This window comes from Nanorana parkeri, unplaced genomic scaffold (genome assembly GCF_000935625.1).
Source record: "Nanorana parkeri isolate BGI_ZX_2015 unplaced genomic scaffold, ASM93562v1 scaffold824, whole genome shotgun sequence".
NCBI classification, from domain to species: domain Eukaryota; kingdom Metazoa; phylum Chordata; class Amphibia; order Anura; family Dicroglossidae; genus Nanorana; species Nanorana parkeri.
The window spans coordinates 640,098-660,884 of record NW_017307092.1 but is presented as its reverse complement, the minus strand read 5'-3'; the positions used below and the strand labels follow the sequence as shown (position 1 = coordinate 660,884).

General features: G+C 37.6%; 1 protein-coding gene across 1 annotated transcript in view; it reads right to left on the bottom strand.

Annotated features, from left to right (window-relative positions):
• Nucleotides 1-20,787, bottom strand: part of LOC108794248 (dihydropyrimidine dehydrogenase [NADP(+)]-like) — a 263,732-nt gene that overhangs the window by 98,845 nt on the left and 144,100 nt on the right. The window contains exon 3 of the mRNA XM_018565259.1: nucleotides 15,264-15,346. Within this exon, the coding sequence (XP_018420761.1) occupies nucleotides 15,264-15,346 (83 nt within the window). The remainder of the gene's footprint in view (nucleotides 1-15,263; nucleotides 15,347-20,787) is intronic.

Below are 20,787 nucleotides of genomic sequence, written 5' to 3'. Positions count from 1 at the left end.
TCGGATCCAGTTTTCGATTTGGTTCATTATTCCGATTTCATATCCATTCGAATTTTCAAATTTTCATTTCAGAAAGATTAACATCAGGAAGTCATCATGTCATAATGATCATGCCTGTAATGCAACCACCAACAGCCAAAAAATCTGGCCAGAGAACAGTCCCATGTCCGATTTAGTTTAGTTTTGAAGGCGGCTCACAGGACAACAGCTTCAAGCACAGCTTAACACTGATCAAAATAAGGAAGTTTCAGTTTCAGCTGTAAAGAGAAGACTGAGAGTGTCAGTAAGAAAGCTGTGTTAAGATGGCAAAATAAGAAAAAGAGGCTTGTCTAGGCCATGAAGCACCACCACTGAGCTGCTGAAGAATGTCTTTTGGACCAATGAATAAAAACTTGAGATCTTTGGTTCATCACACAGGGTTTTTGTACACTGTGGAGTAGGTAAATGGATAAATGGAGGAGTAAACATGATGGTCTGGGGCTCTTTTGCTAGATCCAGAGTCAGTGACTTGCACAGAGTGAGTGGCACCCTGAACTAAAACTACTACTACAGCATTTTGCAGCACCATGAAATACCCTCGTGTGTATGTCTAGTTGGTCAGGGGTTTATCCTACAGCAAGATAATGACCCAAAACATACCCATACCCCCGAGCTGTGTCAGAACTACCTTTGAAGAAAATAACAAAATGGTAGGCTTCAAATTATGGAATAGCCAGCACAGTCTACAGACTTAAACCCCATCAGGCTGGTTTGGGATGAACTGGGCAGAAGGGTGAAAGAAAAGCAACCTTCAAGTGCAACACATTTGTGGGAACTTCTGCAACAGTGTTGGGGAGAACTCTCCGAACATTTGACTTTCATTGTAGAAAGAATGCCACAAGTGTGTTCAGCTTTTTTATCTGCAAAAGGTGGCTACTTTAATAGTCTAAAATGTAGATTACATTTTGTTAAAGAAAATGATTACGTGATTTCTTTTGGATTTCCAATTATTTGTTCTGTGCTTTAGTTTCAGAGTACTTTGAGACATTAATTAAATTCAAATAAAAACTGGAAAAATGGGGTTGTTCTAAAACTTTTAACCCATAGTGTATATAACTAATACACTTTAACCAAATATATTTATATAAAAATAATAAATGTAAAACATGACTAATTCATATCAACATAACATTGTTTTAACTTTATTGCTTAATATTGCAAAGTAATTTAATTGAACAAGTATTCTTTCTATATTATAAAAGCTTAGAAGCTTAAACAAGATCTTCTTATCCTTAGTAGACACCCATGAGTTAGACTGAAGTATTTAGCTGTCCTTTATATAGAATGGCAGCTTATGAAACAGTGTGGCAAAGGAAAATCTCTTTAAACCTTTATGATCCCCCCCACAGTTGGTAATATTCTCAAAGGAAACAAAATCATATTTTACCTTATCTAATAAAATACATTTTTTAATACTGACATGAACGCAAAATTATTTATGTTATCTAGCAAATTATACATGAAAACCCATGTAAGCTTGGATAAGCTCCTAAGCTTTTGTAAACTTGGTAGAACCAATTCAGTATAGATGTCTCCTGTCAAAATGTGGTAAAGTATTAAAGATGTCTTATACTCAATCAGTTTGAAGGTAAGTCTAAAACAAATCCATTTGATTTACTGCTTAAATGCCTGTAGAAATTAGGCCTATGTTTTAATGTGACAGTCTTTAATATCGTATACCAAAAAATATAAACAAAAAGAAACAAGAATTGACTAAGTTACAAAATAATTAAAATCCCTCAATTTTAATAGATAATGAAAAGTAGAACTATACAATAGCAAAGAGGGTTTTTTAGAATATACAGTCTTGTACACATCAATCATCATTAAGGTAGAAGTTAACCTTAATGGAATGACATGTAGTTTGCTAAAACACTGTACATCATAAATAATTTCCATTTTTGTAATATCATGGGGATTATGGTGAGAAGAGATTTAAACATATGAAAAACGCTTACTCTAATAAGTGCTTAGCACAGTATAGCCTTCCTAAAACAGAAGGTATTTACATCTCATTCCATCTCATATCAGAAAAATTAGAGCATTAATACTCATTTTAGGACAGTGGGCAGAACCATGTGAACCATTAATTTATGCCCCAAACAACCAAATGAGTATCCAGAACCACTGGTGTATAGTGCAAACATAGCCTATTACTAGCCAAATACTATCCTAAAATGAAGAATAATCCTCTTTTATTTGTATTCTGTTTCACACCGATTAGAATTAGAGGTTTTTGATGCCTTTAGTCCTTTCCCACCACAATATGGTTATACTGCCCTTAGTTTCAAAGCCCTACTACATAGAAGCCATGGTTTCCATGCACTGCACAGATGATTGTCAAAAATCCTGAACAGCTATGTGCAGTTTGGGGGAAAAAAGTGGCTCTATAATAATAGGCTATATTTGCACTATAGACCAGGGGTTTTGGATGTGCAGTTGATTGTTTGAGGTATAAAAGAAAAATTTGCATGGCACCAAATACTATTCTGAAATGAGGAATAATCCTCCTTTTTGTGGGATATGTAATGGAATGGGACATGTGAATATCTCCTCTTCTGTTTCAAGAAGGCTTTACTGTGCTATGTATTTTTGTAAAAAAATATTCATTTTTACCTTATATTTATCCCGTATGTTCACTGTATGTTCGAATAAGGAATGGCACAATCCCTCCTGTCCACTTCAGCACTTTAGAGATACAGGGCATTATCTTGTATGGTATGCAAACGCATTCATCTGATGTAGGCTGACAACACCGAAGCACAATTAGAAGTCCGGTAAAGAGCATTGTCACCCTAAAACAAGATGTGCCTGAATACGAACCTTCAGGGCAAGATCACCAGGTATTTTTTTAAAATAAAAGTTGCACATTTACATGTTAATGTTTATATGATGGGTTTTGAATAAATATTTGCGGTCTGTCCTACTACTTGTCATAAAAAACAAGACTACAAATGTTAACTGTTTTCTTTATAAGTAGGGAGTTGCGCTTTTTGAAGGTTACTATATATATTAGACATGTGCACAACAAAAAAAATGTGTTTCCAAACTAAATAAAACAAATTAAAAAACGAAATACGTTTTGATTAGTTTTGTCAAAGGAAACAAATCTTTATATTGTTTCGGATTCGGAGGCAGCTAGCCTCCGAATCCGCACACTAGAACCACAGAACGAGCAGCGGCCATATTGGCCGCAGGCGCGTTCTGCTCATGCATGCCACAATTTTGGAGTAGATCTTGATATACACCAAGATGATGGCGTCTGCATGTTAGAGTGCCGTCATCTTGGTGTATACCAAAATCTACTCCAAAATGGCGGCGCGCATGCGTAGAACGCACCGGTGGCCGATCTGGCCGCTGCTCATTCAGCTCGTGACGTGACAGTCATGTGACTGCACACGCTCTGTCTGCAAGATGGCGGCGGGCATGCTCTGAAAACGAATTTATGTATGCTCGAATATCGTTGTAGTATATTCGGGCATATATTAAATTTGTTATTTCGGATTAGGAAAAATCGCCAAAATCAACTGATTTTTGTTGATTTGCAGGTTCGTCCGAATCCAAATGCACATGTCTAGGATATATTGCCTACTATGTCATACCTTTGCAAATTGCATATTGATGTGTATTTCTTCACAACTGCAAAAGGGTTACTTACAATTCCAAAAACATAGCTCTAACATAAGGATCTTTTTGCACATCAATAGTCAAAAAGAAATGTGAGAAAATACTTTGCTGAAGATCAGCCAAAGCTATTCTTCTATAAGTACCTTGAGATTAAAATTAACTGTTGACTGAAGCAGTCTTAACAGATCTGTTCTTTGATTTTTATTTGCCAATGGTCACCAGGAGAAATATGGTAAGTTTTCCCAGTGGGCACACAGACAACACTAATTGCTTGACAGGAATTCCAACCCTTATGTGCACTATCCAAAAACTAAATAAAATTTGGATACATTTGGATTTAAAAAAAACTTCCATGTGCCCCAAAAATGCACATGTGATATAGGAAGGTATGGTCTGTTATGTGCTGTAAACACTTCATAATAAGCCAGAAAAGCAAATTTAACTTTCCTGTGTCCCAATTACAAATTAGGGGCAGGTGGGAGTAAGAAGAAGTAGGCTGTAGTGTGTTAACTGGCAAGATGGTTCAAACACAGCAGCTATGCTTCTACAGCTGTTTACTAATGATTATGTTTATGTTGTATTCAGTTTGCCTGATCAGTCTGCAAAAACGTTTTTGTACATTCTGTTATCATTTATCCTATTACCTTTCACACAATAGGTATAGTGACTGACTGCGTCTCTTTTTAATATGCCTTGCCGGTTGTTTGTACACTGCAAAATATGCTTCAGTAAAGAAATTCAGATGCCACCAAAAAAAAAGCACACCCAGAAATGTGTTTAGATATTTAATGAACAACTGCTTGACATTTAAAATATTTTGCATGTCTATAAAGTGCTCTCGTATAGCAATCATTGCATTGCTCTTGCACTAAGTGCTGATCATTTCATTAGTCACTAAACTTTAATGGAGTTCCCTTAAATAATCTTGCAATTCTTACTTTTAATTTAAAAACTATCCAACTGCAAGTACTGCTAATAATAAATACTATTTTTTTATTAATACTTATTGATATTCCATACAGAAATAAAATGAAAACATAGTTTATTATCCTTCATTTACAGTCTCTTTTCATTGACTTAGAGTCTTTTTCACCAAGCTAAAAATATGCTTATGTGAAATAGCAATATTGCTATAATCTAGCTGCAATCAGTAGCAAATATAGCTTAATAAATTATGTACTTTGTCCAAGATTTATCAAGTTGTAAAAAAATACTTCTGTATTGCCCAATGGATTTACTTTCCATCAATTTACTTGAAAACATTTCAGAGTAATTTTTGACTAGTGAGATAACCAGTGCTGTTTAATCTTTTCAGACCCCATCCAACTGTCCAAGTTTTGAATGTAAACAAACCCTAGAATTTTAGCTTTATGTTTGTTCAACCTTAATGTACCTCTTTCACATTAAGAGCACCTATAATTATTAAATATAATTTTTTAGAGGACAACTAGGCTTCCCTTTGACATCAAATGTATATAAATGAACCATATACGATTATGAATCAAATATAATAATTTGTTTTAGAAAATCATCATGTCAGACTTTAATGGTACCCTCGTACACATATGTATTTTTCCCCATTTCATTTATTTTATTACATAATTAAAAATTTGTAACAAAAATAAAACACATTTATAATTAAAAGTGAATATCAACACAAACACCTTCTGCATTCCTGGGTGCTTGTCTCCTTTCAGGGGCAGTAAGTGCAAACACTACCTTTTTCTATTTCACTTGAAAATCTATTTACACATGCATATACAACAACAGGAATCCCAGTCCTGAAAGTGACAAGACTCAACACATTTCACAGCCTATCTGCTTCATCAGGAGGTCTTCCAGCTTTCACCTTTTGAAAATCACTTGAACTAAAAGACATACAAGTTGATACTAGCTGAACCCAGGGTGCCAGCAACTCATAGTCCCATGCGGTGGATGTAGAGATACTGATTTGTAGGGGCAAGATAAAGTTGATATTATATTTTTCCCATTCAAAGTCACCACAGGTCTATTATGTAAAAGCACAAACACGCAAATGCCACTATTAGTCAGAGTTAATCCACCAATCCAACATCAGCAAGGACATATCAGGTATAAGGACATACACCAATTACCATCCTAAATGTAAGGGCATAAATGTGCCGGTATTCCTAATAAGAGTTAATCCATCATTCGAGTATCAACAAGAGACCCTCTTAATCAAACATTATAGTCTGTTTTATAACAGCATCCTGTTTGCTCAGTCTCACACATTCTCCCTCTGCCCTGAATCCCCTTCTTCTGTTAGATAGACATTCTCCTACCTGGGTTCAAACTGCTGTATCATGGCTTTAGAGTGGCTGGGCTTAATGTAAACAGGGAGAGGCCAAGGTCAAGAGATCCAGAAGTCAGAGTAGTCGTTATAACAAGTGAATAGGTTGCTACATGCATAGTAATCAGGAATTGCAGAATAACCCCAGATAAATCAAGAACATATACAAAATAATATAAATCAGTAGTTTTGCTCTATATGAAAGATTTTGACGCAATCTGTAATACAAAGGCTTGGTAGAGATGGGCAGGAAGGGCAATAGTAGCCAGAGTCCCTTGTAACTCATTTTTTATAACTGATTCTGTACCTTTTCTGTGGTGATTTTTTGTAAGCTGTGGAAGGGATCCTACAGGAAACGTGCCTGCCACTAAGTCTCTGGAGATACTCAGACTGAAATGTGGGATTAATGAGCTGGTTAATGGAATTCACACCGACAATTTTATCAGATATTTGGTTTAAAAGTGTATGAATTCCCCATGCCTGCCTTTTTTGCAAAGTACATATGAATTATAAACTGCTATTTGGGTTAGATATATGGCAATTTTTTTGTACCAGCTTTTGGTCTGTGAACTAGATAGGATTGTAGGCACTGGTCAGCTAAATTTACACCTCGCCATAAAATTGCTGTATTCTACAATGCACTTTGGCTTTTGGATTAGTGCATCCTTCCCCCTGACTGATACTGGCACTGTTCCTTCATCATGCATTGTGGATAGCATGTATACATCTTTTTTATAAGTGTAGCTCAGGGTCAGCACCTCATCCTGGTGCAAAGCTGATGTTGTGCCTCTTTTTTTGACATATGTTAGCTTCTGGGGGAAACCTGTGCAACTTTTATGCATTGTGCCACAGGCTAGGGTTTCAAAACAAAATACATGTTAAACAAATTTATACTGCTGTAATAAATTGTCCACCCATAAAAGATAGCCTTTTATTTAGCAAGGGTAGGAGTAGATCCCGTAAAATTTTGCCATTTATGCCCACATAATCTGGGCATCCTGGTGGGTCAAGATGGCTATCTTTTCCTTTGTAAATGTGAAATGCCCAGGTGTAACCAGTAGTGCGTTCACAAAATGTATAGAATTTTATCCCACAGCGTGGCCTCTTGGATGGAATATATTGCTTGAATAGCAGTCTTCCCTTACATTTCATTAGGGATTCATCAATGCAGATGTTTCTTTCAGGGGTATATTTTTTTACAAAATGTTCAGACAAATGTTTAATCAGGGCCCTATTTTGTATAGCATGTCATACAAAGGGTCTTGTCTGGGGGGGCACTAGGCATTACCATAGAAATGGAGAAGCACAGTAGTTGAAAATATATTCTATACCTTCTTAATCCCTGAAAAAAGAGGTAGTAGCCAGAACGGGGTGCTTGTGCCAGTATGACCATATGCTATTTTTTTTACAATACCATTTAATGTGGTCTGTGCCAAAACCTTTTAATTTCTGTGAGGTCAGTAGGGTACCAAGGGTTTTCTTATTGTGATGTGGATCTGGATTACAGATATTGGCTGGCATAAACATTTGTTTGAGAAAACACGTTCTCAAACATGTTGTCTGTCAGAAACAGATTTAAGTACTTTATTGGCTCACATATTAAAACTCCGGTTTTTATGCCAGGAGTTGCTGTAAATGGGGGTATTTCGGGGGCAGTAAAGGCTGGGGGTATCCAATTTTCGTCACATATTGTTGGTTGTTATAAGCAACTTTTTTTAGATGGTGGTTGGCTGGGAGCACTATTTATAGATGCCTCACTTAGAGGCTTTATACTTGACACCATTAGAGTGTCACTGTCTACTACAGGATCAGTGTCACTCTCTGATTCATGTGGGAAAATGGCATAAGCTTCTTCCACAGAATAGTAATGTGCCATGACACAAAAGATTTATTTATTTTAATTAGTACTATTGTACCGATCAGTGTGATCACAGCACATTTATTGGAATTAAATATTTTACAAGAAGGCTATCTTATTTCTTTTGCATTATACTATTTTAAGCTTTAATATCATATTGTTGGTTTCATTAATTAATTAATTTGTCTGTTTTTAGTTCAGCATAAGGTCTGATTTCGGAGCCAGGTTGGGAAAGCCAAGGTTTAAAGAGGAACTGAACGCTATAAGCTGTTCCCCAAAAAAAGCCAGGCAAAGGGCAAAGTACTAGTCACTAGTATTGCTTTTGGCCTCCCTGCAATTATCTTTTCCACATTACTGACTTACTATGCCTTGCTCGGCACTGTGTCCCTGTGTGCAGCCAGCCATCTTGGCAGAGGCGGGGCTTTTGCTTCCTCATTTCAGAATCTCCAGCTAGAACAACAGTGAGCAGCATGCGAGTGACATCACCAAGTTTCACGAGACCAGCAATCAGAAGCCACCGTGCCTTAGTTTTACACTGCAGACACAGTTATGGGGCTACATTCACAGGAGTAACTAGGCAAACTCACATACTAGGAAGTGCACTGCTATCTTTCAGGAGGAATTCTAGAAAAAAAATTCCTGGCTACTACTTAGGCACAATTAACATGTTTAAATGTCCCCTATAACATAGCAAATCTTCCTTTTTTTAATTCAGTTACACTTTAAAAGCAAGTAAAACCAATTTTCAAAATAACCCACAGAAATGGTTTAAAGTCTTACGAAAGTGAAACAAACACCTTGAGGTCCTTGCTCTTGGGCAAACTGTTAAAAGCTTAAAATGGATTGCATGTTCTTAATGCAAGAGAATTACTGTTTTTCAAAAATAATATACCTGTACATGAGGTACCTGGCTGTGACATATAACAGGCGTTCTGACAGGTTGCCATTTAGATAGAATATTAGTAAAACATGATATTAATTTGTGAGCCTAAACCTAACATATTTCATCATAATAATTACTAATCATATTTTGCTGTAGTCCGCTGGAGAAATAAAAGCAGGGCTGTTCAAAATGATCTAATTAATTCAACCAATCCCAAACACTGCAGACTGGATTCAATCAATATTGAGAGTTTACACAAAGACTTGTCTATACTTAACCGCTTGAAGACCAGGTGTTTAGACCCCCTTCATGGCCATGCCATTTTTCAGTATTCAGCGCTGCGGTACTTTGACTGACATTTATTCCGTCATGCAACGCTGTACTGAAATTAATTTTATACCATTTTTGGGGTCAGATAGAGCTTTCTTTTGGTGGTATTTAATCACCACTGGGGGTTTTATTTTTTACTATATTCAGGAGAAATTACAGAAAATTTTGAAAAAAAACACGTTTTTTTTTTACATTATGTTAAAAAACAACTAATATTACCCACTTTTTTTGGTAAATATAAAAGACGGGGTCACGTCGGGTAAATAGACACCAAACATGTCAAGCTTAAAAATTGTGCGCACTTGCGAAATCGCAAAAAACTAGCATACCCAAAATTGGCCATAGGCGACGCTTTAAAAGCTTTTACAGCTCATCAGTTTAATGTTATCAGTGATTGATGACCCTAAAATGATTGCTCTCACTGCGACATTCGCAGCAATATGTAACATGTGCGGCGTAATGGGCGCAATCGTCGTTTTTGCAGGTATGCGCACCTGACGCCTGTTTACATGTGTATGCAGGGGTGGGGACTTTAAAAAAACAATTGTTTTTTTAATTCTTTTTTATGTGTAACTTAAACATTTTTGGGGGGGGAAACTTTAATTTTTTTTCCTATTTTCTTTTTTCACTTAACTTTATTGCTATCACAGAGGGGGCTAAGAAGCCCCTATATGTGATAGAAAAAGAGGTGACAGGTCCTCTTTATGGAGACATCAGAGATCTGCTTCATCAGCTTCTCTCCAGCTGAAGCTGGAGAGTGACACGAGAATGCAGAAGTGATGTAATATACACCACTTCCGCATTCTGACAGCAGAGGGGGGACTGGAGGGAGATCGTAAACCCACCTCCCTCTGATCTCCTGTGACAGAGGCAGTATGCTGGTCCCGGGCTCGCACCGGGCACAGTGGAGCCCGGGACCAGCTGGACAGGGGGAGGGGGGGAGCCACGGAGGGGGGGTGCGCATGACGGGACCTCATACAAGTGATCCGCCGGCTATAGCTTGTATATTAACGGGCATCGATGCCCGTTTACAAATAACGGGCATTTCCCACTCGCGCGCTGCACGCCCGAGTGGGCGGGAGTAACAGGACATGTATACACGCCCAGTTACATCCAAGAAGCTCCCATCCGGCCGTGTATACACAACGGCCGGCCGGTAGTTAAAGGAGACCACAATGTTGGGATACCAAGCAAACATGTTTTAGCAAAATCCTGAAGACACATTTATATGATATGATTTATCAACCATAGATAAATCGCTTACAGTTAAGCAAAGTGGTGACCACTCACTGGTATGCATGAAGATTCAATTCACTTTTTGGTTCTAGTTCCCAGACCAAAGGTATGTAGAGGGAAGCTGCACGTGCAGGCTCATTTTAAGGTGCTACTAGTAGATATCGAGGCTGATTTACTAGAGAAATAGAGGGTGTTCATTTAGCAACATGAACTATAATTCTGTTAAATGTATGTACACTTTACAAAGTAAATGTTAGTAAATAAGGTGAACTATGTTCACTTCAAATACTTATTCACGTGCAAAGGAAATTTTAAAAAAGCAGGATTTTTGCCAGCACATTTATTTATTAAGCTCAGTGAAAAATTCACATAAGTAACCAGTCTCTATTTCTTTAGTAAATCAGTTGCAAGTTACTTGTTACATCTTTAAAACATTGACGATAGCTGAAGATAGCATTCTTTAGTACTTGTATTTGTTACATGTTTCAATGTTACATGACAGTATAAACACAAATAATTTTTTAGAAAGAGAAATTGGCATGCCCAGCATCATTCAACTCACTTCCTGTGAGTTCAGGGCATCAAGGCTTCACCCCCAGCCCTGAAATCACAGCTGTGTGCTGTAGAGAGCAATGCCACATTCCCTGCAGCATTTAGGAGCAAAGAAAGAAGAGGGCGAAGAGGACCGGTTAAGTCATCAGACCAGATAAAGCTATGCAAAGGGAAAAACTTACTTATTGATTTTTTTCAAAAGAATTATAGCTGTGCAGGTACACAAGTGGGAAGGGGGCTTGTTCAAAAATAGTGAAGGGGGGTCCTGGTGTGCCTGGAGTTAGGGTTTAATACACTGCTTCACAATTCGAAACATTATACAACTGTGTAGATCCTTGCATTTCAAGTGATGCACCCATTTTGTACACATCTCCTATATGCAGGGCTTGATGTTGAATACCAGGTTAATGTCTTCCCCACCTCCTGTCCCCTTCCACATATATTTGCAGAATGTATTGGATGTGTGGTGTGTGCCTTTTTTTTAGTTCTATAGCAATAAACACCCGACAGCTGTAATTGACCATAATGAATGACAAGTATATAGGTACCTTTAGATCTGCAATTACAAATCACGTAACAAGGAAATGTTCAGTAATTGCAATACTTCTCTGAAGTTCAATCAATCTGATCTCATCACTAATACATGTGCAATTATTAACACTAAATGGTCTGCTTGCCTGGGGACTCACTGAGGTACAGTAAGTGCAATGCAGCCTCTCGGGGGCAGTTGCCCACTAGCGGACACAGACCTTTTACACCTAAGTAATGTATTGCCCTCACCCTTGTTGGAATTTTAGCATAGTCTCTAAATAAGTTATAAACCCAGTGATTAGGTATGATATGTTTTTTGTTTGTAAATAATATTCACTATAGATTGTGGAATACAATGAACATGCTTGTTGCAAATAGTAAACTGGAAGAATGTTGTTGTGATCAAAGCTGATGGTTATTCAAACATGGACCAGAACAATTATAGACAGAATATGATTTATCCTATAAAGTGACTATGTTATGGTAGCTTTTACAAATGGGATCCAGTGTTTCTAAAATGAAAAAGAGTAGCTAAAACTGACATGAGAATATTTGCTGCAAACACATTTACCACAGCTTTTCAGTTACTAAAGCAATTTTTTTATCCTAAACAGATGCAACAAATAATGTTTATCTATTTCTAGTAATGATTTCTCTTTTGAAACAACTGTAACCAGTCAGTTCCTTAAAAGCAATCATTACTAATACTCAATAAATTCCACAAGACATGCATACTTTTAAAAGTTACCATCTGGTTCACTGAATGGACTCCTGCTGATAATTGATGACCTGAGAGTGGCTAATGGATGCAAGCGGAGCTGAGAACAGCACAAACTCACACAACATGTATATTAGTATTTAAACAAAAGTAATTGCCATTTTCCAATGTGCCATTGTGTTTGGAGGTTCTACGTTAACTCTAAGTTTCAATAAAAGAGAATCAGTAGGACTCAATAATGCAGGAATAATGCAATTTATCGACCAACAAAGCCAATAAATACATAAAAACAATACCTATTATATAATATATATATATATATATATATATGTGTGTGTGTGTGTGAGAATGCTGTGTTCAGTCTTTCTTTTCTGGAAACAGTTCTGTAAAAGGTAAGTTAGTATCTTCACTATTTTTTGAAAGATATTGCTACCTGCTTTCAGAAAAAGGGTTAGAATATGCTAAGAGAGAATGTTCTTGTGCATGTTGCTGTTATATTATCCAGATACAATACTACAATACTTAAATACCCTGTACCTGTCATTAAAATTAAACTGCTCAAAAAGAATTCCCTGCAGCAGAAGATTATTAATACTTACCATTCCTGCAACCTGTACTGCCAAACATTGCTCTGTTGATGAGGGATCATCTTCGACGTCTGCTGGGAAACTAACACTTCCAGGAGTTTTGATCTCCCATTGGGGCATTTATTAGTCATTCCATAGTGACATAGAAGCCAGGTGAGAAACTACTGAGTGCTCTGGGGGACCAGGCAATGTACACTCCTAGAAGTGTCCATTTCCTAAGAGACTTCAGAAGATAATTCCTTATCAACTTAGCAGCATTTAGTGACATGGGCATCGGGTGAGGAAAGTATTTACACCCTTCTTTTGCAGGCAGCTTTTTGGAGCATTTTAATTTCCACAACAGGATAACTGTAAACAATTGAAAATCTATTTATTTTCCCCCATGAGCCCTTTCTACAATAAATAATTATAGGACCATGCTTACATCTTAAGAATGCATACAGGTATGCACTAAATACAAAACAATACAATTTAGTCATCCTTGCTATTTTAATAATGTTTGATTATGTTTCCTAAATATTGGAGGTAAAAATAAATTACAGTTTATTTAGATAAATGATTCTTTAAAGAACTTCTAAAATGAGTGGTAGACCATGTTTCCAGTTTGACTTTTTTTAGTCTCATTCTGTGCTGCTCCACAAACAGAGGACATCAAGATTTCCCTAGGCAACAAGATACGCATGAGCGTTGGTGTTTACAGGCAAAATGCAGCATGCTTTCAGATGTATTTAGCTTGCATTCAAGAACAGTTTGAGATACTGAGTTCCATCTATATGCCTCTATAGGTTCATTGGATCTGCAGCTGACATTCTTCTAAATTGCATCAAGCTGTTTCTGCATTCCCATTGACTTGCACAGACAGAAAAGCAGTTCTGAAGCTAACACAACCAACTGTAGATAGCCCATTACAGTCAGCAGCCAAAAAAAGTTTTATTATACTCCCATCATGATTTAGAAGAAACAGAAATATAGGAATTATGACCACATTATGCAAAAACAGTAACAGTTATGGTAACCTTGTCCAAGCAATCCCTTAGCAATTGATGAATGTTAGCATAAATCAGGGTAAAAAACAGCCAAACTGGTATTGGATAAGTTAGCCCCTTAGGAGATAGAAGGTAAAACAAACCTTAACACCCTAATTCAGTTTTTCAACTTTGTCATGTGTTGGTAACATCTGTACACATCTTTGCAGCTATGTAGTGTATCCAATAAATTCTCATGCTCCTGATGTTCACGAATATACTACATATATGTGTTAAGTGTTTTACCTAATAGGGCCCAGAAAAAGTGTACATTTTGCTTTTTTTTTATCCTACCTAAAACACACTAACACTTCAAAATACTAACAATTACAGCTCATCTCAAAATATCACCCAAACCGCCCTGTTCGCTCCTCCCAAGACCTCCTGCTCTTCGGCTCTCATCACCTCCTTGCATGCTGACCTCCAGGATTTTTCCAGAGTGTTTCCATATAGCCTCCAAATAACCATCCTTTCACTTCTTCCATTAAATCTTACCACTCAGTTATTCATTTTTATATCACTTGTTCCTCCTACTCGATTGTAAGCTCTTATGAGCAGGGACCTCCTGTATTGAAATTGTATTGTTAACTTAATTTTCTCCCTCCATTTTCTAAAGTGCTGCACAATCTGTTGGTGCTATATAAATCCTGTATAATAATAATAATAATAATAATAATAATAATAATAATAATAATAATAACACTGACACTAATACTGGCCCTGACACTAACAATAACCTAGATCAGGCAGCCCTGACACTAACCTAAATCAGATCCTGATCTAGCTATATTATTTTTTTGCCTATTTGTTCACAATTCCTCTCCTCTGGGGGGGTGAAAAAAAGACACAATATCCATTTTCCTCAGTGTGATAGCCATTCACAGGTTATCACAATGATCATGTGATTGGAAGCTTGCATTTCAGTATAATGAAAGAGTTAAGGTATTTTAACTACTATGCCCTCCTCTATAGATGACGTTCATTTCAACACAATGTAGTTGTTAAATAATCCTAAATTGTCGGTGTGTACTTCCATCTAATGGTAACTACTTCTGAGTTCTCATCAGAAGAGAGTGCACTTGTCCAGAAGTAGTGAGAGCTAAACTAATTCACCTCTGTACTAACACACCTGGCCAAAGGACCTACTTCATTACAAAGTTTGTACACATTTTTAAAAGCACATAATGAAAGTTCTGTGAAATAGTTTTTATTCTATTGTTTAATAAATAGAAAGCTTAGCTAAATTATTAAGTATGTGCCGTTTATTCTCCTTGCGGAATATCAGAATTTCTATTCATTCATAGTTTAGAATAAATATAATTCACAGGAACCCTAAGCATTTCAAGCAACCCATTAAACATTTAGTTTTTTTACAGCGCAGTGAAGCTTATTATTTATGCAGCTTTAAACCAAAGTGCAGCCTCAAGGGAAGCCTATCCAGTGACAAATTAATACCTTGGAGAAAAGAGCTGAATGGTGGCAATGAACTCATTTGTTCCCCCAATAATGAAGAATGACTTTTGCTTTACCACATGGATGATTGTTACCATGGCAACTCAGACTTACCTCATCGCTTCTCTGAGTGCTCCTCGCTCTCCAAGAGTTGTATGTTTGATGTCATCAAAATTATTTTCCAGTTTTATACATTTCTGCAAAAAATACATTTCTGATTAATATAAACTAGTCTGGCAAAGTAATACACAATTTTCAGGCAAGCATTTTGTGATTTATTAGACCAACTACATATACTATATAAGCAAACATATCTGTAAATTTGAAGGAGCTACATCTGGACGATAACAAAATTGAAAACTAATAGCTTATGTAGTATATTACAGAACAGCACCACCTGCTGTGTAGGAGGTCTATGTTAGATTACGAGGTGGAAAACAACAGAATTACAAATTGCTGCAAAAATTTCTAGATGAAATATTCATGAAACAAGGAACTTAGAAAAAATATTTCAATTTGCATGTCCTAATTAGGCCCTTAAAATAGCTGCATCAAATATGTGAATATGGAAATCATACTTTAACATGAAATAGAAACTCCACAATTGCTGATACCAAGTAGTGCATAGGTAGCAATACAGTATAACCCCTTAAGGACCAAAGCCTTTTTTTCGTTTTTGTTTACATGTTATAATCCACATTTTGAAAATTACTTAAAACCTCCAAACGTTATATATTTTCTGAAAGACCCTGTAGGACGCAGTGGTAGTTGCAAATTTTTATGTTGCACGATATTAGCGCAACTTATTATCAAACCTCAAAACTTTGTGAAAAATGCATTAAGTTAAATTTAGTGCCCCAAAACACTATATAAAACCCTTTCTTTGTAAAACATAAAAGATGACATTACAATGAGTAAATAGATACCCAACATGCCCAAGTTAAAAATTGTGTGCGTCCGTAAAACTGCAACAAAGTTCAGTACCCCAAAAAGTCCATGGCTGACACTTCAAAAGCCCCTACAGGTCATCAGTTTTGAGATACATGTAAATATTGGCCCTAGAATTATTGCTCTCACTCTGGTGTGTGCGGCAATACCCAGTAGTGGAATCATCGTTTTCGTACGTAGGCGCACCCGACGTGTTTTTTTTTATGAAGACACGCATGCTTGCGGGGAAGGGGAACTTTAAAAAAATTAAATTATTTTTACATTTATTTTACTTAATATTTTTTAATATTAGTATATGATAGTATACTGATAGTATATTGATAGTATATTGGTGGTGACAGGTAATCTTTAAGGTGATACAGGGGGTCCAAAATACCCCTAGTATTACCTTTCTACTCTAAATAAGCTATTGAAGTGCAGAACACACTTCAATAGCCAGCTGCTGGGCTTCAGGAGCCCAGCAATGACAGCTCAGGGACCGGAAGTGATGCAATAGGCGTTGCTCCCGGTCCCATTAAATGGGGAGGAGATCGGTGAATGGACATTCACCGCTTTCCTCCCCAGCTTTCCACCAACACCCGAGATGCAGATCCCAGGACAGCCTTCCGGGGCAGCAGAGCCCAGGAAACATGGTGGGGGTGTTGGGCGGGGGGAGGGTGGCCACTTTACCGGATCGTAGAAGTGATCTTGTGGCAGCTGAGCCGCCAGAATTGCCTCTACTGTAAAGCCGGCCACCGGCTCCACAAATCTGAACAGAGTCTGTTTAACCCCTTTAGGCCCCATGATGGGATTATATGGGTCTTGAAGGGGATACATTACAAATAGTCCATTCCAAGCTGTATATTATGTGTCCAGTTATGCAAGAAAATCAAAAATTTTGCCACCGTCTCCGCCTAATTATGACGCGACATCCAGCCTTGCAAATCCTGAATAACAGAGTGAGTGCACTCTCAGAATCTAGAAGACAAAAGTACACAACCGCACCGGGAAAGTGTAGCAAATTAGACTTTATCAAAAGTTTATAAACAAAATGAGTAGCTTGTGAGAAAGCCAAAAACACAGCAGAGCGAGGAAAGTATCCTAGCCTTCTAGGGCCCCTTATAAGGGTAACAACAGCACACTCACCAGCCAGCATGCAAAAAAAACTTGTCTCACCGCTAAGGTTAAAACAGAGGTCTAGATACACGTCTTCTGCAGAAAATGTGAAACAGCAGCATTTTTTTGCATGCTGGCTGGTGAGTGTGCTGGGAAACTTTTTGCTGTTGTACTGTGTAAAGCCCTTCCATGTGAACCTTGCTGTAAAGCTGGTGACGAATTGATGAGTACGTTTGCCTTTTGTTTTGTTTTCCTTATAGGGGTAGGGCGCTGGTGAGATCAAGGATGCTGGGACCGAAGAGCGAACTTGTAAGTTCCTGAGCTGCTTAGAATTTTAGTTTGTCTCTAATTCTGACCATTTCCATTTCCTCTGGGGTTATGGGTCTCACTATGTTGCTGTAACCAGGGATGCATTTCAGAGAAATCTCTTTCCCTTCATTAGCCTGTCAGTGGCTCAGGAACTGCGTGTTCACACAAGTGCGCTCACTCCAGCAGCTTACCCCTATAGGGCGCTTCTGTACTTTTGTCTTTTAGATACTTTGACATGAACCATTCATTGGCAAATCATGATACGTATGGACCCTAGACATCATGGGAAGGAAAAATAATGTGTAAGAATGTCCATTCAGTGTTAAGTGACTATGGGTAAAAACATTTAAATATTTATGATAAAATACTACAATACGTTATAGCAGGGCTCAAAATTTCAAGTCCTGAGCTACTAGCCAGGCCTTAAGAGTTACTCGCCACCTTGTTATTTTTGGTAAGAGGGTTGATTACTTCTAAAGGAATGCAGGCACTGCAACTTTCCTCATTAGAACACTGAAAGTGCACCAGGTTATAGTGGTTATAATAAACCAGACCCTCCCATTAATAGAACCGTATGGAAAGAATAGTCAAGTCTTCAGGCTGAATGTGCTGTCTGCCAAGTTGAACAGCTCCTTTATGTGCATGCCATCCATGTTTTTAGCTGGTCATCCATGTATTTAGATTTTGCCTGGAGTTTAGCTTTAAGAGAAAACATGAAGCAGCCAATGTGATACGCTTTGAAACATTTTAGGTTTAATTTGGAAGATAATCTGTAACCTGTTTGGTGATAACAGAGGTGGAACCCATGGGGAAGAGATTTAAATGGCTTCAGCAGAGTCTGTTTTAAATATAGCGCTGACAAAAATATTTTTTTTTCTTTTTATGTAAAACATAGAAGGAAGAAAAAAGTTATTCCAGTAAAGAAACTTTTATATGGTCACATATCCCCACATCTTCACAGGTGCCATAGAAGAACATTCTTAAAGAATCACACACATAAATAATAGAAAAGAGCAGGGTAGCGTACTTTTAGCAGCAAAAATCTTATCGGGGCCACACATTACAACAATAAAGCCAGACATTATGCAACGAATATAATAATATTTTTTTAGAAAAATCTTTGAATATATGTCTTTGATCATGCGTTCCTTGGAAAGAACTGCCAACCAAATTTGTGAAAGCTGTTCCATGGCCTATGAAATGAGAAATACAGTCTCTTGAGCTTCAGTATGATGTGACATGTCTTTGATAAGTAGGGGGAAAGGATTCAGTGTACTGTATGCATCTTAAACACAAGAAATCACCTTAGCAGCTTGGCCTCTGAACGTTAATCCTTCAAGAAATTCTATTGTGAGAAACCAAAGCAGGTGCTTTTCCTTGGCTCATTTTACACTTCTCGAAAATTCTTTCAAGAAATACAGATCTAGGTTGGATTACATCTGTCTTCTGTGTGTGGCTTTAAACGTACAGAAAATAAATTCAGCTGCACTGATAGGAATGGGGTTTTTCTGCGAATCGCTTTGTCCCTCCTAACACAAAACATTATTTTAAAGCATTTACTACTCAAGCAGAAGTGAAGTATTTAAGCACTTCATGCTTTTCCAAAGACACTAGAAGTGTTTAGATATTCTGATTGCATCCACTTGTGCCTGTACAGCACAACACAGGTCAAATCTGCATAACACAAGTACATAAGCAGTGCTCTGTCAATGAACACCGAGGATACACCATTATAAATGTATGTACCTAACAGATTTAGATATCAATGTATTTTTTTAAATGAACCAGAGAAGACTTGTATAAAACTTATGTGAAGGTCACCAACAGCATTATATTTGTCTTAGCCTGCGTTCACACCTTTAAGATGCGGGAGCACACACAATCCCGTATTGCATGTTGCACTTTTAGGTGTGCTGTGGTGCCATTATTTCTTAATGTGTATTCCAGAATCCTGCTGCGCACCTTATGAGGTACCCCCATCAGGGTGGGTACTCAGAGTGACTCCGGATGGCGCCACATAGCAGAATTAGCCATCTCATTGTGTGTGTTGTATCACACCACTTTTGGTTTGCCTGAAGAAGGGACACATGGTTTTGAAACGTCGCTTTGAAATGTGACACTTCTACAGTCAATAAAAAGATCGACTTTGGATCAAGCTGGAGTGCGAGTGACTTTCTACCGATTTCTTGTATCGCACCACATCGCATAGCAACCTATTCAGATGAATGGGATGCCTACCGAAGTGCACCACAATGCACCCCACCGAATATGAAAGCATACATTTTTTTTTAAAGTCCACATTTTTAATTTAGGCCATAAAAGTCTTTAAAGAACTTCAAGCAAAAGTTTTATTAACCATTGCGGTGGGGCTACCCCCACACTTCAAGGATTAACAGTTAGTTTTGGTCTAGGGAGGAGAACTATGTGCAAAATTTGTATTAACCATTGCAGTGGGGCTACCCCCGCACTTCAAGGATTAATGGTTAGTTTTGGTCTAGGGAGGACAATATTAAAATTATACTCACCTGAACCTCAGAGCTGGACAGCTATGACAGCGCTCCCTCCAGCCTCTGTCCTCCGCTACAGTGATGGTATGCCCCTCAGTCTTCTCAAATCCTATACAATGTGTATAGAACGTGATGACTCAGGAACCTTAGAACACTGCAGGAAAGGGTAGTGAGGCTGGAAGGGCCAGTTTAAGAACCAGCTCTGAGGATCGAGTGAATGCAACTTTTTTATTTTCCTTCCTAGACGAAAATGAGCAGCCCACCCTTTGTGGGGGTGTCCCCACTGTGAGGGTTAATAACAATGTTGCCCAGCGTGCTCCTTTAATGCAAACACAATTCTAATGCTATCCCCAAAAATGAGTTTTTTTGAGGATTTTTAACTTTTGTTTCAAAAATTATTTTATTATTTTGATTATGTATTTTTATTATGCTTTCAATAAGGTAATACCTGGGGATCCTGTCATGAAGGTCTTTGTTCAGGCACTTCTTGTTATATGGTGACAACTCTATATCACCGTTTCCCATTTGTGCTTTCACTGTCACAGGCTTCAGATAAGAGACAAAAGGTGGCTGTTTCAAGACTAATTATGCGGGTATTGTTTAGATACCTTCCTCAGAGACCGTAACATACAGGGGTACAGGTACTCTTAAAAACTAGACCACACAGGATCTCATGTACACACACACACAATCGCACACAAAGGTTGAACTTGATGGACTTGTGTCTTTATTCAACCTCAAAACTATGTAACTATAAAATGATCGCAAGAGATTGTCTT